The 19,907-nt window shown below is 42.3% G+C and overlaps 1 protein-coding gene across 1 annotated transcript in view; it reads right to left on the bottom strand.

The window, feature by feature from the left end:
- The window catches only part of ZC3H15 (zinc finger CCCH-type containing 15), a 283,862-nt gene that overhangs the window by 107,104 nt on the left and 156,851 nt on the right, over window positions 1-19,907 (bottom strand). The window contains exon 6 of the mRNA XM_086955460.1: window positions 3,260-3,439. Within this exon, the coding sequence (XP_086811586.1) occupies window positions 3,260-3,439 (180 nt within the window). The remainder of the gene's footprint in view (window positions 1-3,259; window positions 3,440-19,907) is intronic.

Raw genomic sequence — 19,907 nt, 5'->3', positions numbered from 1 at the left:
TGCTTGTTTAAATAGCTTTTGTTGGGGCCAGACATACCGATATGAAGTGTTTACGGCCCATGCAAGCAGAGGGAACTAATCTAGGACCCTTACCTGCAGAAGAAAAAGTTAGGTACCTTTGGTAACTAGTTCCATTTGATATTATGGAATTAGTCTGGACACACAGTCATGGTCCAATTACATCACACACAGTTGTGCAACCATACACATTCATTACATTCCGAGACATTTTAGCCCAATGGGCATCGAGATTTAAAGACTAAGGGAAGGTAAGTGTGTGGTAATTATAGAGAGAACAGTATCCATCCAACCCATTATTACCAAAAGGTATTTAACTTTGTTTTTTAACCACTACACTAAGCAAAAATCCCCCAGCAATACCAAAAATCTGGATGGAGGTTTCACAATAGCCAAAAAGAAAAGATATTAGCGAAAAGAAGATGAGCTACGGATCTAAAGTCTTCCATGAATGCATGGAGAAAGGGAATCTGGCAATTGAACAGTTTAAGATGAAATTATGCGTGCAATTTTGGCAAAAAACAAAAAGGTGTCTTCTCCTTATTAACAACTTTGTCACTTGGAAGGCATGGGCAAAGGCTAATCCACCAACAAGGCCTGTAATTCAATCATCCTTCTGGAAGATCACCAAGTTTTTGCAACAAAATGCAGCCTTACTTTTTCGCAGTTTAGTTGTGTGGCCCCTGCTGAGGAGTGTGTGTGTGTGTGTGTGTGTGTGTGTGTGTGTGTGTGTGGAAAATCCACTGCTACAAAGGATGAGGCCTTACATGTATCAAGATGTGCCCAAACCCAAAACTGGCACACTCAAACATGGCCATGCAAAATGATGTCCCAAGCTCCTTTATGCAGCCCCTGGATAACCAACAATTTTCTTTCCTGTTACAGGGCCAACAAATCTCAAGCTTTCAAAAACGAAATGTGCAACTTTTAGCATCTGATGCTAAGATGCAGCAGACTAATTTCATCTTGAGCGAACCAGCATGAATGAAGGCAGTGTGAAAGACATTCCTTTGAGGAGATCGCTACATTAACCCCCTTATAGGTCAATTCGGAACCATCAGGATTATGTTTGCATGAAACATTTTCAATCTGGTGAGCATCATGGGTAGAACGGAAAAAGCTAAGAAATGTTGGATATCCACAGGATCAAAAAACTATCTCCAGAGTACTCCTTCTCAGAAACTACCAAGATCAACACATCAGGTATTTTGAACTAGCGTGTCTTACAAAGAAACTTCAGCTGCACACCACCAGAGCTCAAAAACATCCAAGACCACTTATGGGGGCAGGCTCCACTCATGAGCTATGTAGCCTACAGACTACATTTGCATTAGGACTGCCCTCTTCTGCGACATGGCCAACAGTCCAAATGTCTCCGTGCACCGCTTCAAGAAGTCATTCCCTATTACTTTTGTTTGGTTGCACTTCAGGCATACTGTTGGAAAACAACACCAAAGTGCATTGCACGAAAGGGAGAACAGGAGTCAATGCCAACTGAAAGCCTGAAGAAACAGGAGTCAATGCCACTTGACAGCCCAAAAAAAACAAAGTGTTTAGCAGTTGTCTCTCAATAGCTGACAAAAGACTGCTATTATTCAGATCTCTCTAATGGGCTTCCCACACTGTCAGAGATTCAACTCATTACACTTGTACTGCCAGTCTAGAGAGGAAATGCCGGTCTTTGCAACAGGTTCTAGTTCTGCATCTGACAAACATTCTGGTTCACTGCTGTGTCAACTGCCCTTGATCCCTCAATGATCACTGATGCAACCTTACTTGAGGTACTACTGCGACACCTGGTGACATCAATATTAGAAAACTGTAAAACCTCAATTGTCCTACAGATTACAACATAATCACTTTTTTAACACTCTTCAGTAGTAAAAGGCTAAGAGAAATGTCGACCAATATCACAATAAAGTCAAATCGTTTAGCTTGCTTAACGTTGGATTTTACAAACATCTGTAAAAATCCAAATTTATATAGCAACTTTAAAAAACAGTTTCAGAAGGCTTCTCTGGAAAGCACCTTTCCGCAGCCATCAATCAATCAAAAGAATTACCTGAAACACTCAAGGGGGTACTCGTAGACCCTCCCACATAACTTGCAAACCAGTCTTTCTGGCCAATCTCCTGTTGGAGTTTGAGGAAACAAACAAGCTCCACAAGAAACATGAGAACTAGGTGGTGGGGATTAAGACATGCCTTAAATCTTTGAACCCCTATGCTCTGCAAATGGCGTTTATGGCCTATAGTTTTGCAGCCCTGTCCGGCAGAACCACCATGAAGCAGTTACATGATAGTAGAAGAAACTCTGTTTTTGTACACTAAGCACTTATTTTCAACTGTGACATCCACAAGCTGATATTGAAGTAGCACTGGGCAAGTGTATTAATGTTATCCATGTTGCAGGTCAAGGAACAGCTACATATCATCCACACAGTGAAGTTGATGCCAGAGTTAGGAAACATTTCCCAAAGGGTCCACTCACTCACCACTTTCCCCCACTGTTACGGATTTATTTAATTACTTTAGAAGTATTACTTGATCTAGAGACAAGAGGCAGTCAATTTACTTTGAGCATCCATCTTGAAGGTTGAGAATTTGTAGCAGAGATTAGCATGGAGGGAAATTGCAAAGGCAGTGGCGCTTCTACCTACTCTATCACACCAAAGTCAACCATAACTGTTGGCAGGTGGGCCTCGTGAGGTGTGAAGGTGGAAGCAATGATTTGTGCTCCCAGTTCCTCCTCTGAGCACACCCATGAGCAAGTTCTCATTTAGGATCTTGTAAAGTATAAGGAATCTCCATCCCAATCCTCCTGTATAGGGGCAAAGTCACCCATGACATCCACAAAATTTGAATGAGGAGATTCAGAAATAATCTTTATGAAGGCAGATGGGGCACAGCTCACTTCAGGAAAAAAATGCTGCTTTATCCCAGCTCCTATATGCTCCAAGTGAAATAATAATGCAGCACGTGCCCCAGTTGACGGACATTTTGATAAGAAAGGAATGCTTGGTGAAACAATTCCCTCCCAAAGTAAAATGTCCTAAGGGAACATAAGTGATTAAAACAGGCATGCAATATTTAAAATAAATTAAGCTTTTTTTCTGTAATACTACTCAACTCTAGTTCTAAAATATGTTGACAGGCCATAATTCCATAACTCAACTTTCCAACAGTGTGGTGTATCAACTTAAAAAAAGTGATCAAACTATTATATCAACAACAACAAATACCTCCTTTTCAATAAGATCTTCCAGTGAAATTTCATCTTCTTTCTCTTCTTTCTTTTTGTCCTTTTTCAGTGCAAATCCAGGAGGAAGAGCATGACGATAAATACAACCACTCCCACCAGGACATGTCCAAAACCAGCCATATTTGTTATTTTCAATGGCATCAAGAAAATGTTTGCAGACCTAGAACAAGAAGAACTCGAATTATGACAAAAGCGAACACAGAATAATGGCATATACATTTAGGAGCTATCTTGCGGAAATATATTTTACATTTGCAGTGTTCAGCAAAATGTGATCAATCTCCATATGGAACAAAGCAGCTTAGCATACAGCAGGGTTAAGGATCCATTGTTTCACAATAGCGGCTCAGTTTTAATTATGTAGGTCACTTTGCACACTTCCTGGATTATCGAACATTAAGTGTGCTTTTGATGATGCAATAAAATTAGGCAACCCTAATGATCTAACAATAGAAGTACATGTAGATAACAGATGTTATTGTACAACTTGTTTTATTGACCCAAGAGGATGAATATTTTAGATTATCCACCAGGAACTGAATCTGTGAAATACAATAAACTCATATCATAAAATTCACGTAACATTTTTATCTAGAAAATATATACACACACTAAAGTAAAATGCAATTCGAGTGATGCCAACAGTTTACTACAATTTCTCCTATTGCACAGATCAGGTTTTCACGAATGTCAAAGATGACATTTCAAAAAACTCAAAAGGGTTCATAGAGGCAACAAACTATTGCTTTTTCCACTAGTACTGATCATACATTAAAATGTAACAGTGCTCCATAAGTTATCCTTCACAACGGCATCTATGATATTAGTGGTATTTCCAGTTTTTTTCCTGTTTTATTTCTGTTTATTTAGACCATTGTCTTTAAACACACAGAAATGTCATATACACAATAAAACCATACATAAAAAGATCACCAACAGCTAAAACCACTAATTCAGAGTTAATTTAGCTTATACATTATAAAAAGAGACTGGTAACCACCTTCTCCCCTGGTGACATCAACATTTAAGTATTCTATATACAGTTAAATAATTAAAATAACAAAAATATTTAATCAGCGGTATTGTTCAACTCTCGTTAAAAGGGAATTCATTGTCCACATACCTTCCTTTTTAGCAGCAGTTAATTAAAACCATTGGATCTATGACTGTTACATAAGCTTCAATATTTATATACTCAGGGTATGGGATTTTATTACTAGGTAGGTATTACTAGGTAGGTAGGATTACTATCCTTACTTAAGTTTGTCCCATACAAGCCAATTTAAGCCTTTCATGAAACTTCCTAGTGCAATTGCAATGTCAAGGTTTATCATTTCTGTCAGTCACACAATGGCTTGGGCTTTTGACCTTATTCCGTATTATAAAAATACTGGGCGTAAAAATAATTTTCTTAATTCTAAAACTGCAAAGCAATCTAGCAATATATGCTGGGTTTCAGATTTGGTCCCAAGGCCACATTTGCATGTTCCATCTGGATGTAACATTTCTGCCTTTATTTTCTCATCCACTAACCACGGGTTAATGCCAATCCGTATCCGTAGGATTTCGCACCGAAGCCCATAGTTTGGTAAGGTTTCTAGGTATGGATACCATGCATCATTTACCCAGGAGTTTATTATACATTGGGCTGTTTTTTTCTTTCTCAGGTACTCTAGGTCATTGTTCCTTGACTGCTCCATGCCTTGGTACCCGAGTGACGCCTTTGTAAATTCTACATCCAGGAGCGTTGTGTTGAGATCACTGTTACTGCCTGGATTTTCCTTCTCGCTTCCTTTGTCCATTTTAAGCTACAGTGCCGAATCTCCTCGCTACACCAGTGTGAGACTTTCTGCACTCCCCCTGGGTTCTGGCGTTTCCAGAATCTTACAAAAGACATTTGGACCTGGCTATTCCATGCTATTGTTCCTAACTCCATCCTAATTGCCTGGATCATTGCCGAGCCTGGAAGGGACAGTAGCATTTTTAGGGCCTTACCCTCCTCCCGATCCCACCCTCCTTTACCGCTTAGAAAGGACTTCTGCCCCATACAATACTTGGGGTGGGATCATAGTTTCATAAGCTTTTAACATAGGTTTATGCGACATGTCCCCATAGTCTTTGTTGAATTTTTCAAACCAACAGATGGAAGAAAAGGCTTTTGTATGAGCTTCTAGGTGAATACACCATTTTAGGGAGCTGTAGAACCAAAGGCCCAAGTATTTATATTCTTTTACTATTTCCAGTTTTGTTTGTCCTAAGTACCAGTTAAAGTTTTTGTCTTTCTTACCAAAAAATAAAAGCTTTGTTTTATCGATACTTACAACTAAAAACTTTGCATCACAGTATTCTTTATAATCATTTAATTTCCTTTGGAGCCCAAGTTCTGTTTGGTCAATTATCCCCAGGTCATCGGCATATACTAGACTTGCTACTTTCCCAAAGCTCATTCTGGGACTTGCACTTCTTTCTACCTCCAGTACTGCGGGTAGGTCGGCTAGGAATATTGCAAAGAGCAGGGGGGCCAGGACACAGCCCTGTCTTAGCCCATTACCTATGGCTATTTTCTGTGTCAGTGACCCTTGTGAGTCCTTTATTACTTGGGCTCAGTTCTCTCTATGTAGTTCCTTTAGTATGGTTAGTAGGCTTTCCGGTATATCATATTTTATCGGGCACTTCCATAGGCTCTTTCGATCCACTAGGTCGAAGGCTGCCCGGAAGTCAACGAAACAGCAATACAATTTCCCCTTTTGTTCTATTGACTTCCGGGCTAGTGCCCAGAGGGCGAAGCAGTGGTCTATGGTGGAATGACCTTCTTTGAATCCCCCCCAGTTCAACTGGTACCACTGAATTCTGGTCCGCCCAAGCTTTTAGTTTATCTAGTATTATTTCTGAGAAAATCTTTTCCCCAATATCTATTAGATTAATTAATCTATAGTTTTTTGGAGCTTGCTGATCGCCTTTCTTGTGTATGGGCCTTATTATTGCACCTTTCCAATTGTTAGGGAACTTCCCAGTTTTTAAGATAACTTGGAACATTTTAGCAAAGAATTTTGCCCACCAGTCCAGCTGGGTTTTCATTATCAAGGCAGGAAGGTTGTCAGGACCTGCTGCCCTTGTTAGATTCAAACCTTTAATCATACTTTTTCACTTCAGAGGCCGAAAAGTCGGGTTTTAAGACTGCCACCAGACTGCTCAAATCTGGTTGCAAACCCTCTTCCGGTTCTCTTCCTGGGCTATATAGATCCATCAAATATTCCTCCCCAAGTTACTTCTTGTACCACACAGTTCATTGTGGCCACAGGGCGATCCATTGCTGATTGGATTAGTGTCCAAAACTGGCGTATATTCTTTGTTTCTATTGCCTCAAGCAGCTTTGACTAACCTTCTTTATACTCTCTTTTTGTCCTCCTAATTAACATATTGTATTCGCTTTTTAATTTCGTGAGGGCATCGGCCTTACCCCGATCAAACTTTATGCATAGACTACGTGCTGTTTTCCTCAATTCTCTTTTCCAGACATTCCTTTGAAAACCACCTTCTTTGTCTCTCCTGCTTTCTTTGGTTCCTTTTATCCTTTTTGCCTTTTTGAGGACCCGGTGACCTGTACCTGCCGTGAAAGTAATTTTACCGCGGACCTGTTTCCTTGTGCTGGCGCTGTTGCTCACCCCCCGCCGCCGCCCTTTCCATCATTAGTGCGGCCGCCGAGCGGGGGTGAGACTCTGGGCTGAGGACCACAAGCACCAACAGACCTTGCGGCCGAAAGCCGCATCCTGGGACAAGGCGCCAGGAGGCGCTTAAAAATCGGCGCAATTACCGGTGGAGCGAGACGCTTTGCCTTTTTGAGGACCCGGTGACCTGTACCTGCCGTGAAAGTAATTTTCCCGCGGACCTGTTTCCTTGTGCTGGCGCTGTTGCTCACCCCCTACCGCCGCCCTTTCCATCATTAGTGCCGCCGCCGAGCGGGGGTGAGACTCTGGGCTGAGGACCACAAGCACCAACAGACCTTGCGGCCGGAAGCCGCATCCCGGGACAAGGCGCCAGGAGGCGCTTAAAAATCGGCACAATTACCCGCGTCGTGAGAGCGCGCGGGAGCCCCAGGCTAAGCCCGGGCAAAGGGCGCGCCCTCTTAGGCCCTCAGAGGCCTGAGAAGTCTGGTCCAGAGATTCTCTCCAATACTACTGATTTAACAAACTCCTAAACCGTAAGCTGCTGATTTTGCTAAACGTAACCTGTCCCCTTTTGGACATATTGTTAAGTGTTTAGAGCTTATTATTTACATGGTGTTTAGCTCCATAGTAATATAACCTTATGTTGTTATTTGTTTGATTTATTGATAATTGCTACCTGTTCACAGATCCACTTCTGCAACCCACCAAACGGACCTTTTTCTTAACCATTCCCCCGGATGTTTTGTACATAACAGCTATGTATTTCTTCATTGCTTTGTTCTGGGTAAATACATAGCATACAGAAATGGTTTCCCGTGAAACAAGGAGTAAGGCAGCAGCAAGTGGCACAAAATTGACAGGAACACTTGATGATTTTATCGTTCGCACAAACACCCTGATCGACCAGGGAATCGTTCTTAAGGAGAGAAGGGTCTCACAGGACCTTGCATTAGCCAAGAGGTCTTCAATGGGACATATTGCTGCAGCGCGCACGCCAGAATGTACTCTAAATAACTCTAACCACTCCAACCTCTTACAGACAACTGCTGAGGTTCACAAGACCATTAGCAGACAATCTGACTTCCAGGACCTGAGTCTTACTGATCCACAGGTGCCGGTAAACTCCGGAAATATTACAGGAAATATTACTACTGCTCCACTACTAGTCATGCAGAATGACAGCAGCAACCAACAAACAAGAGGAAAAAGGGAAGGAGCAATTCCTAAAAAGAAAAGTAAGCAAATTCATAAAAATAACTGCTCTGCTAAAAAAGGGAATTTGATAGAGAGTACTAATAGGAATGATGTAGGTACTATAGGGGAGACTTCGAATACTCACGTGCAGGAGTCGGAGATAGAGGGGGCAGGACCCAAATCCCTACCTTTATGTATCTTAGATGACACAAACCTCGATGATTCTATAGCTGATCAACCACCTGATAACTCGATAGCCGATAGTGTAGGTACGAGAACGGATAATGAGGACCTTTTCAAGTAATCTCTAACGTCATTACTTAAAACTCTACTTCTTCCCTTAGAGAGGCTAAGAGGGATGGAAAATCAATTGCTTAACCTACAGAAAGACTTAAAAACCCATTACACCAGTCAAGCAAAAAAAGTAAGTCGTGCACCTGCTCCCAACACTACTCCGCAGACACACAAAGAAACCGAAGTAGAAGGTAAAAAGGTAGAACCTAAACCACCTGCGCCAAGCATAATCTGCCCAGAAGAAACTAAAAACAGTGTAAATCTCCCCACGGTAACTGAGATAACTGCAAAAAAAAACAGTCTGTATTAATACAGCGACCTTTAATGCAGATCAAACTCAACTAGACAAGACAGAAAAGCGCAGGAACATTAATTTACCCCCAGAGGCATGTGATTATGTGGTGATACTGACGGGGTCCCAGAATTGGGCTCCTCAACTTCGGAACCATACGGGGCGCTCAAAAATAAGGTGTTTTATTGGCTTAATTCCAATCATCCTCTACCGCCAACAAGAAGTAGTAATATCCTAATGGTCGAGAGAGCTACCTGGGTAGGCTACAATAGGAAAAGAGTGCAGGGGGACTGTGTGGTTATAACCTTTGAAGATCGTAGATCTGTGGACCATATTCTTTTGGGAACTCCTAGAAACGAAGGATCATCAATTGTGGCAAGACCCTTGGCGTATTTTTATACGCCAACGGAAAAGCCTAGATGGAGTTGGACCAGGGGCAGTAATAATGGTAGGGGCGGGAGGGGGCGTGAGATGTATAGGGAATTGATTTACAACAACTGGGGAGAGGAGAGGGATGATGGCTGGACCCTGGTTCAAAGTAGAGCCAGGAGATTTCCAGATGGTGGACCACAGCAACATGGAGGATGGATGGGCCCTCAGTTTGTACCACCCTTCATACCATGTTATAATCGGTTCAGTGAACTAGAGGCAGTGGATTGACTTAGAGCACTTGACAAGGTTTCTCAACCCATACACTCCCCTTCTGGTCCGGTGGTTCCTCATAATAGTAACTCACCTGGGTATTGTTATGATAGTTGTGCTCGATAGTTGCCATCACCCTGCCCACATGGGGATAACAGTTCGATTAGCCCAGACTTAGAGTATGTCAAGGGATTAATGGCCAAAGTGGGCCCATCAAACTCAACAGAGAGAGGAGTATGTAACCACAACAACGTAGGAGCAGATAGTACAATATGCAATCTGCCTTCACCCGGTGGAAATAACTTAACCTCCTGTCCCCCTAGGATCAAGCTTGTTTCTTGGAATGTGGCAGGAGTGGGCTCAAAAATAAGTGATCCCGACTGGAACGACTACATAAATAGCTGTGACACTTGCATCTTGCAGGAATCCTGGGCGACAAAATCGGTCCATAGGGTAGGATACAAAACTTTCCAGTTGGACGCAGTTCCATCCGCAAGAGGCCGTCCCTCTGGAGGGTTAATAAAATGGGTTAAGGTGGCCATTAACATTACCATTAGTAAACTAAGTATCGCCTCTTTAGACATACTTGGATTGAAAATGACTACTAATGATAAACGGGAGATATACTTATTTAATGTGTACAACAGGCCCTACCCATCTTACAAGGAGTCACCCTGCATTGATAAACTAGAATCAATTTTAGATGATCTGGATCCAGGATCAAGCAAGATCATATGTGGGGATATGAACTGTAACTTTGAACCCATTACAGGGATTAACAAACTGTACGAGGATGAGGACCTTGCAAATGGTATACCATCCTTATCTAGTAGTGGGGTAGTTGCTGGAACAAACTTAGCTCTTCAAATTACTAGGGTAATGGTACGTCACGGTATGAGGGCGTGCAATGGCCGCTTACCATCTGACAGCCCTAAAGCCTCCACCTTCCACAGACAAAACTGCCAGAGCAAAATTGATTACATTATTGTTTCCCTGGATCTTTGGCCATATGCCATAGACATGGTGGTCAAAACTAGATCATATAGTGACCATCGCCCTCTTGAAATAAGCTTTTCTAGTACTATACTATCGGGATAGAAACTAAAGATGACACACAAAGCAATCCCAGACAATACCATACGTAGTAACAATAGACGCTCTGTCAAAGGGCCTACATTTTAGAACAAGAGGAGACAGTGGCCAATATTTATGGTTGTCTTTCAAACACCTTTGAAGCATATAACCCCTGCCAAAGTATACCCAGCCTATTTCTCGAACTGCACCAAACTTTTTTTAACAAATTATTAGAATTTATGACAAAAAGATTATAAAAAGGTGCAGGAGCGGTCATGCTACAACCTGTAGGTAAACCCTGGTTCAACAAAGAATGTCGTAAAGCAAAACTTACCTTGATCGAGTCAGTTAAAACTAAAAACGCCGTGGCAGTTAAAGAATCTAGGCAGGTTTTTAAGAAAGTGTTGGCCAATGCACAATCATCATGGGATGACGAATTATGGTCCTCTATGCGGTCAGCGACTAAAACAAAGGACCAAAGGGCATTTTGGGAAGTAGTAGCAAAGGGCAACAAAAAGGAGAAGGGATCACGAGAGGTCTTCTTAGATGAAGCAACCTGGATTGTCAACTTCACAAAATTGCATGCTGCCCCAGAGCCCGAAGGTGCTGTCCATGAAGAGCATGCTCTGTCGCCTATAGATGACGAAGGCATACAACTAGCCTTCGATCTACAGGAAACAGAACTAGCTTTAAACCTAGTTAAACATGGGAAAGCTCCAGGGCTTGACAAAATCCCAGGTGATTTATTTAAACACGAAGTGGATGTCTGGGTACCGTACTGAAACCACTTATGCAATGTTATTGCGGCCGGGGGGAAAATTCCAGACACATGGAAGGGAGCGGAAATTATTACTATTTTTAACAAGCATTGGAAATGCAATAGGTCTCGCAGTAGTAAAGTTTGAGCTATAGGTGTTATTTATTTTTTTGTTTTTTATTTATGTGTTGTTTTTTCTAAATAGCTAAATTAATAGCTTTCTTCTTTACAAAGCCAATAGTTATAATTTTTGTAAATGTGACACCTCTAGCATTTGTAAAGCAACATGTTTTGTATTAACGGGACTTATATGTGACTTATATGTATTGATATAAAAAAAATCAATGGCTTTAAAAAACAATTAATAATTAATACATAAATAAAATGGATTTTATTTTATATTGCCAATAGCTTAAAGTTTATTAAATATATTTAGTGAAGATGCTGTGGTTGCGCTGAGTGAGGGTGGGTGAGGGTGAGTGAGGGTGAGGGTGAGTGAGGGTGAGGGTGAGTGAGGGGTTGAGGGTGAGTGAGGGGTTGAGGGTGAGTGAGGGGTTGAGGGTGGGTGAGGGGCAGCGGAGGCTTACTACTCACGGCAGGGGCACGGCCTAACTTTACTTTCTTATGAAGTGCATTTCACGTACTCATGGTGATATCAAAGTGAGGCCACGCTCCATATCTGTGCCTGCTTTGACTCTCTTTGAGCAGGGAAGAGGGGTGCATAGGAGGAACTTTGGATCGAGGGTCAAGGACAATTGTGAAATAGAAGCTGGAGAGCCGAGGAGCAAGCATCGGGAGGAGGCAGTGAGAGACGAGATTTGGGTTGAGTGGTAATGATTTCCTTTTTTTGCAGGTTTACATTGCGCGAATTTGACACGAAGTATTGGAGCTCTTTACCCGAGTGCCAGTTACGTTACACAAGGACATATTCATTTTTGGTAGGCACGGGGAGATGACGTGATTTGCCCAGAATCACAGGATTTTGAGCAGACGTAGAAACTACAACCTGTTTCACCAGCTTCAAGGTCGTCAACTCTGGTGGGAGAATAGGATTAAGATACCAATTGAAGAATATTAAGTGAAGTATAACACCTCTGCTCGCATGTATGTATATATATATATATATATATATATATATATATATATATATATATATACACATACATACATACATACATACACATACATACTTTCTCAAGACCACTGTACGACCTTTCTGGACAATTAGCGCCAATGGTGCTTGACGTAGCTAGAAATTACAGTTTCAAATGCATTCATCGAGGGAGTGTTTTTCATTGCCTCGTGATGGTTATGCTTGAATCCTGTTATAGGATTATGCAAAAAGATGGTACCCATTCGTAAGGATTTGATAAAAGTTACATTGGGAGGAAGGGCAGTCTCCGAACACGGGCTCAAAGTCTCAAACGTGCACTCCTCGAATGTGCTCAGGCAAGTGACACAGCCGCTTTTAGCGGGAACGAACAAGACAGCGTGGGCAAGGCGTGAGACCCGAGTATACTATAATATCTCAACACTCTCTTTCTCACTGTGAAACCAAGGTGCTGGGTCTTGTCAACTTGCAAAAACAGACAAGTGTGTGGGACAAGACTCGTTAGCAGCACAGTAGGTGCACACAGAAAGTGGAGCACTTCCGGCACGCTTGAAGGTTGCAGTCCCAGCTTGTACCTCCCCCCTCCCCTCGCAGAGCGCTTTATTAATGCCTGACTATGCATTTTAGTGCCTTGATGCAGACCACAACACTTAAACGCGTTAATCTAACCACCCATGCATAGTAGTTGGCAAGGCTGTTTAACTCCCCCAAATAACTAATTTACAGCCCTGCCCACCCCAATTCCTAAAACAGGTGCAGTTACTCACGCAGAGACTGTTTTGCCGCTTAGCACCGCTGCTGTAGACATGGCTGGGTCGATGGTGTTGAGAGTCACAACAGCTGCTCTGCTCAAAAGATTACCGATCCTGCAACAAGCCCCCACTTCTGCAGCTCACCCTCGTGGTTCTTAAGTGGCAGAGCCAAAGGCGGTGCGCATGCGCTAGCCTAAGCGAAACAAGCAAAGGGTACGTCCTTTCGGCTGCCATGATAGGGTCAGGAGAATATTTAATCAACTTCACCAACTAAACGGGGAAAGGAGTAATTATTCGAGCGCCTGACCGCAACATGACCACTATTGAATGCGCATGCTTAGTGTCCCACGGAAGAAGCGCTCTTCAGAAAAGAACATGTTCTACTCATGGCGCCAACACGGAAGAGGCGGGTCCCACCCGGGACTGAAACTGGAAGTAAAATCGTTAAAGTCGTATTTTCTCAGGTGCAATATTTTCCACCAAAAACGTAGGCTCTGGGTGCAGACGTATATTAACAAAGATAATCGATGCATGCAAGGCAAGCACTTTTTTGTGGAAACCTACAATTTATGCTAATTCCAAACATGTGACTCCCGACATGTGGGCGGAGCCAAAGCCCATTGCGGTCTGTTAAGCCAGACCATCAAAATGCAGGAACGAAGGGGTGGTCACTTCTTCAGGAGTTAATACCGAGATTGTGACCTAGCTTGTTAGTCGTGGCTGCTGGCGATGAACGGAGGTGCCCTATCGCTCAGGATCTCACGCTGGACGGGCTCTTCTACATCGTTGTTTTAAATTAGAAAGATAGCACAACTTCAGAGAGCTTGCTACTGCAGGAGTGTCAGCGAACCAGTTGTCCTAAAAAACAAGGGGCTGTGCAATCACCGCGGAGAAGAGGAAGGCGTCGCGTGCTGGGGGAGGGGGGAGGAGAAATGCGACGCGACATGGCAGGCAGGGGAGGGGGCGGAGCGGGGGTGTGGGAGGAGTGCGGGAACAGACGGCGAGGGGAGGAGAGTAGGAGGAGGAGAGTAGGGGAGGCACGGCCTAGCGGCCGTGCAATCAAGAAGTGAGGGGGCGGGAGAGTAGGCAAGGCAGGCGGCTGGGGGCATGTGCACGCGCTTTTAAGCTCAATGCGCATGCGCATTGAGCTTAAAAGTCACGGGCACTGCAAGGAATCGCCACGATTCCTTGCAAGTTGGACAAAGAGTGGATAAGCCCCCATAGTCTCGCTTGCTCGATGCGCATGCGCATCGACAGGCGAGACCTAAAAAGGGTGATAGAAGCGACCCAGCTAACTATCACCCTATAAGTCTTATTGACATAACACAAAAAATCTACGCTAGGCATATTTTAAATCGTATTAATATATGGTTGGAAGACAAGTTAGTTCTCACTAAATATCAAGCTGGGTTCAGAACGAAAACAGGAACCATTGGTCAAGTACTAAGGTTTTGCTGTTTGTACTGGAAATACGTTACTCTCCGCAAAGGCCATTTGTATGTGACATTTGTCGACCTACGGGCGGCGTTCGATTTAATCCCACGTAAACTTTTGTGGGAATCTCTCAAACGCCAGGGACTTCAGGTAGACTTACTTAACCTAGTTATAAGATTGCATACGGATACCTATGCAAGAGTCAGATGGGGCCCAACTGGGGAGTTAACAAAACCAATTCCAATACAGAGGGGTGTACGTCAGGGGTGTGTATTGGCCCCGACCTTATTCTCCTTATTTGTAAACGACATCCCGTCCTATATGGAAGAGTGCGACAATGATTCCCCAAGATTAGAGGGTGAATGGGTTTTGTCGCTCCTGTTTGCGGACGACACTATTCTTATCTCCCAAACACCCCGGGGTCTCCAGAACTTGTTGCACAGGTTCCAGTCCTACTGTAATACCAAAGGCCTTGAAATTAATGTTAAAAAAACAAAATATATGGCGCTGAACCCGCATAAAAATTTTAGGAAGAATTTAACATTGAATGAACAGAAGCTTGATTATGTGCAGAATTTTACCTACTTAGGCGTATCACTTGATTCTAATCTATCATGGAGATCACAGCTAGAAAAGAGTAAGATAGTTTTTAAACAAAATTGTCTTCCAATCCTTAAAAGACATACTAAATGCTTGAGCAAAGCAGTAACCCCTGCCCTTGAGATTTTTAAATATAAGGTTCAATCTGCAGCACTATACGGGGCAGAATTGTGGGGCCCCTCGTGTAGAAGTACATTTGAAACAGCAGAGAACAAGTTTTTCAGGGGCTGTTAAAACTGCCTGTAAATACCACTTTAACCCCGCTCATTCTGGACCTTAACATGAAGCGTATTGATCATCATGCAATACTGAGACCCTTAATGTTGTGGGTTAGACGGTGGACAACTCCCGAATTATCCAGCTATAAGGAAAATTTGAAAGAAGTAATGGACCTTGACCGCTGCAACAAAGTCTACTGGCTTAAACACATCAGAATTTGGATGGCAAAGATTGGTTTATCCCATTATTGGAAGGACCCATTGGCCTTGAACCTTAATGCAAAGAAAATTGTTAAACTTTCCTTTTGGACATATGTGAGCTATGAGTCTGTATATGTAAAAGCCCATGGCCCCTTAACAACAAATTTCATAATGTTCAAAGACACTGCATTATTTGAATTGTTCTTAGATGAGATCAGTCCGCCAATGGCAAAAACCTTGTATATGAAATTCCGATATGGCACACTTAGGACCAATGTGAATGAAAAGAGCTGGTCAAAATCGAGATGTAATCTTTGCACTGTATGTACTCATCGGGCGAGGGAAGATGATCTGCATGTATTACTGTTTTGCCCAAGTTACGTGACACCATGGAAAAAGTGGATATTGCCTCTTTGTCATAGGATTGGTTCAAGATCACACAAAGAGGCAGGAAGAATACTGAAGTCTGACACGAGCCAGGTTGTAGTCTTTGGTGTCAGTAGATTACTCCTTGCTGTTAACTTTATTAGGATCAAATTGGGTCTCCATTTTTAATGAAAAACTCTTATATTGAATATAAGGTGGACTCGCTAAAATTAACAGCTAAATTAAGTTGCAGAGTATGTATTGACATTGCATGTTAACTCGCCCAGCCATATGAAATAACTAATTGATACCAAATTGTTTTTAAATAAAAAAAAATTTTAATCATGTACTAGCAGTTACTTGTTTAATCAAATCTTTTTAATCGTGTTGTTTTAACCTGTATTTATTATCTTAACTTGTGCGTATAATTTCCGCTCTTAGAAGATTGCTTGACAAGAAAGTGTACGTAAACATCCAGGAATTTTGTGATAATGAGCCCCGAAACCTGCAGTGAAACTTGTCCTTCGGCTTATGTTTCTTTTTAAATTCCTCTCTTGTGCATGTACAGAAGTTGTAATGTAATGATTTTTATGTATCTTTTATGATGCTTAATGCGTCGAAATAAAGATTGAATTGAAAAAAATTGTTATCCTTTATTTTGTCTTTCCTCAGACCATCGCTGAGGCTTTGGACCACTTCTTCAATTTTATCCTCATACCAATCCAAGCTCTGACCATTTACTATGCCCAGATCTAAATTCTGTTGCAGTTTTATTTGCCGAGCTACATACTCTTCTGATAATTTTGTGGTGGCTCCCCTAGGGTATCCCACCTGTTCGATAACATTACTACAGGGGGTTCAACTGTCCATCTGGGAGCTCTAATTCTAAGTGGTTATGGTCACTCCCTTCTCTATTTGTAACCCTAAAATCTTGAATTAGTTGGAAAGACCAGGGTGTTGTAAAAACAATCTATTGGGCAGTTTTGCAACCCTAATTTAAAGGTTTTCTTTGCTGGGCAGTCTAGGGTTGATCTTCCATTTAGGCAAAAGAGGCTATTAGTCCCCAAGAAATTTCCCAGCTGAGTATCATTAGATGTAGATACACAGTCGGGGAACGTTGCTTGTATTATATCATAAGCCTCCAGCAATTCTTGGAACCAACAATCTACATTCTTTGGGTCCAGTTTATGGTTAAAATCACCAAATAATATGATGGTATTCCTGCAATATTTTTCACAAATTGTATCCATATCATCTTTAAAATACCCCATTTCAACAACGTATTCCCCTCTATTACCCCATTGCATATACACATTTAGCAGCGTCATTGTACTTATTTTGTCAGAGGTAGATGACGTTACCCTACATGCAAGTAACCATTTACATTTTACCGTTCTTTCGATTACCTTTTGCACTATTTTGGTTGATAACAATGTCATTCCTCCTGCAGGGCGGCCAAATCTTTGCTTCTTTGCTGGGCGGTTAAATTGGCAGAAGCCTGCAAATGTTGCTGTCTTGCCGCATAGCCAGGTTTCCTGTATACAGATGATCTCTGTGTTTTTTCCTATTTCCCTTACATTTTTTTGTTTAGAATCATCTCCGAGACCATTTATGTTCCAGGAAGCTATTCTTATGCCATGCGGCCTGTCTTTTTCCTATTCAACGTCATCTAGGGATCCTTCCTCCCCATGCCCCACAGTATTTCTATTTGAGGGACCTTCATGGCATGATGCCTGGCTTCCAGTTTCCCCACCAATTTTCCACATCTGAATTGTTCACTACTATTTTTAGGTTTCCCAAATCAGCTTCTTCATCTTCTTCCGTGTAGGTTATCCTTACCTGTCTATTTCTTAATCCTGCATGGTACCTTAGAAAATTGTTACCCTGCCGTTCCTTCCCTTCTACCTCTATGTGTATTTCCTCTTCAGAGAGAATCCGAATCCCTTCTTTCTGTACGTCATCCACAGCTTTTTCCAAAACCAATTTTATTGAGCACAGGAGTATCAAGAATGTGGTATCTCCACACACCAAGATCACCACAACAATATCAATGCATCAATTACATAGACAGTAAAGGATGAAGTAAATGCCAAATAAGCTCAGTTTAGAAATGCCCCAGCAGCCTACTCTAACCCCAACTACACCCCCCCCGTACCTAACACTCCCCCCCAATCCACAGCTTTTTCGATTGCACTTTTTTACTAGATCCGAGTTCATCAATACTCTGGTCACATCCTTTCCTTCTAGATTTTGTCTAAATCCCACTGGTCTTAAATAGTTTGACCCTAAACCTTTCAGATTTGGGCATTTGGCAAACACTTGCAGAAGTTGTGACCTATTTAGCCGCAGCCTCTTCCTTAACTTCTTACCCCCTTTACCTGTTTGGATTGGTTCAAAGTATAACCACTTATCTTTACCTTCTTTTCTTGCCCCCTATAATTCTAGCTGTTGTATCATTTGCACCTTATTTATCTGATTTTTTGGCCTACTAAAACCTACCTCCCGGGTATTTCCAAATCCATAACCCAGGCAACTGCCGGGGTTTTTAGGCTTAATTGAGGTTTTATTCCTAGCTTGTTTCCCTTGCGTATTTGGTTTACTATCTAATTGACCCTTTATGGTTTGTTTCTTTGGGGTTTTCTTCTTTATTATACTCCTGATGGGGTTGAGTGGCTCTATTTCTTGGTCCCTACCCTCACCTCTATTCACCTCCTCCCTTAATCTTTTTTCTATCTTGTTACTCCCCTTTTTTGGTGGTTTCCTTCCTACTCGCCCTAGTCTGAATACAGGTCTAAATCTAGAGACCTCGCCTCTTTTTATTACTCTCATTGGCCATTTTGAAATATAAAAGTTTCCTATTTTTCTTTAGACAAGTCAGCTGGGTCGGGGTGATCCTCAGCCGTAGACTGAATAGGTATCTGAGACTGGTCTTAACATTGCAGGCATTTGGCATCTAATCCCCTGTAGCTCACCCTCTATCTTAGCTAGATACATTTTTTGTGCTTTTAATATGTCATTATTTGTCAGCGTGACTTCTAAGAGTCCTTTTAATGTTTTCTGTAATATTAACATAAGGTCTAGCATCGATAAAGCGGGTGTAGCTGAAAATTCCAAGTTTAGTTCAGAGGTTAGATTAATTTCCACGCTTTGGTCATCACGGTCTTTTCCAAGTTCTCAGGTGATCTTTGCTTTTCATTTCTTCTTTGCCTTGACTCTTTATCAGATGTATCCTCTTCTTCTATCTTGGAGTCCTCCTTTGAGAACTGGCTATCCCGGTGACCTGTCTCCGGTTCATAGGTGAAAACACCTCGCGGTGAAGAGGACAACCGTGGTGACGATATCAAGAGTTGTAGGGACTGATTGGCCAGGATTAATGATTCAACTGAGTGATCCTCAAGCGGTAGGGAATTTTACCCAATCCTATTCCCACTTTTACTCACACTCATTTTTATTCACAATGTCGTTCGGTGGCACATCCTCTTATTTCAATGTCTATATCAGGGACCTTTGCCGGTGAGAACTTTTTAAAAATGTTTCCCCACAAATTCTTTTAGCGATGTGGGGGCAGTACCACCCTGCTTTTTTCTTGCGGTCATACATCGTTTTACTCTATTCTTTGCCTCCTTCTCTGGGCTTTGCTCAGGGCTCTCATATTTTCCTTCCGGGGCGCTCAGTTTAGCTAGGGTCACTCTTGATCTAAGTTTATGCTCCAAGTTCTTTTTGGATTTCTTGGGAGCCATCCCTTATCTTTTCTTTCGTTAGTGTTTCACAGTCTCTACAATATCCAATTTAGGTTCTTGGTCTTTTAGGGTCAATCCTTCTGCCAATTTAACCTGAAGTCCAACAGCCTTCATCCTGTCCTTTAGTTTTACCCGGGTGCCCTCAGAATCGGCACTTACCTCTGTTGTGCTTGGCTTGCTCCCAAGCCCACGCCCGTGTCTGATGGCAGTGCTGCCAAGCAGCGCATGCGTTCTGCAGCAACTGGCCACTAGCAACCGGCCCCCACACACTGTTCTTCTCGTTGT

Source organism: Lissotriton vulgaris, chromosome 2_1 (genome assembly GCF_964263255.1).
Source record: "Lissotriton vulgaris chromosome 2_1, aLisVul1.2, whole genome shotgun sequence".
Classification (NCBI taxonomy): Eukaryota; Metazoa; Chordata; class Amphibia; order Caudata; family Salamandridae; genus Lissotriton; species Lissotriton vulgaris.
Note: the sequence above shows the minus strand (reverse complement) of the source record. Positions and strands in the feature narration are given on the sequence as shown.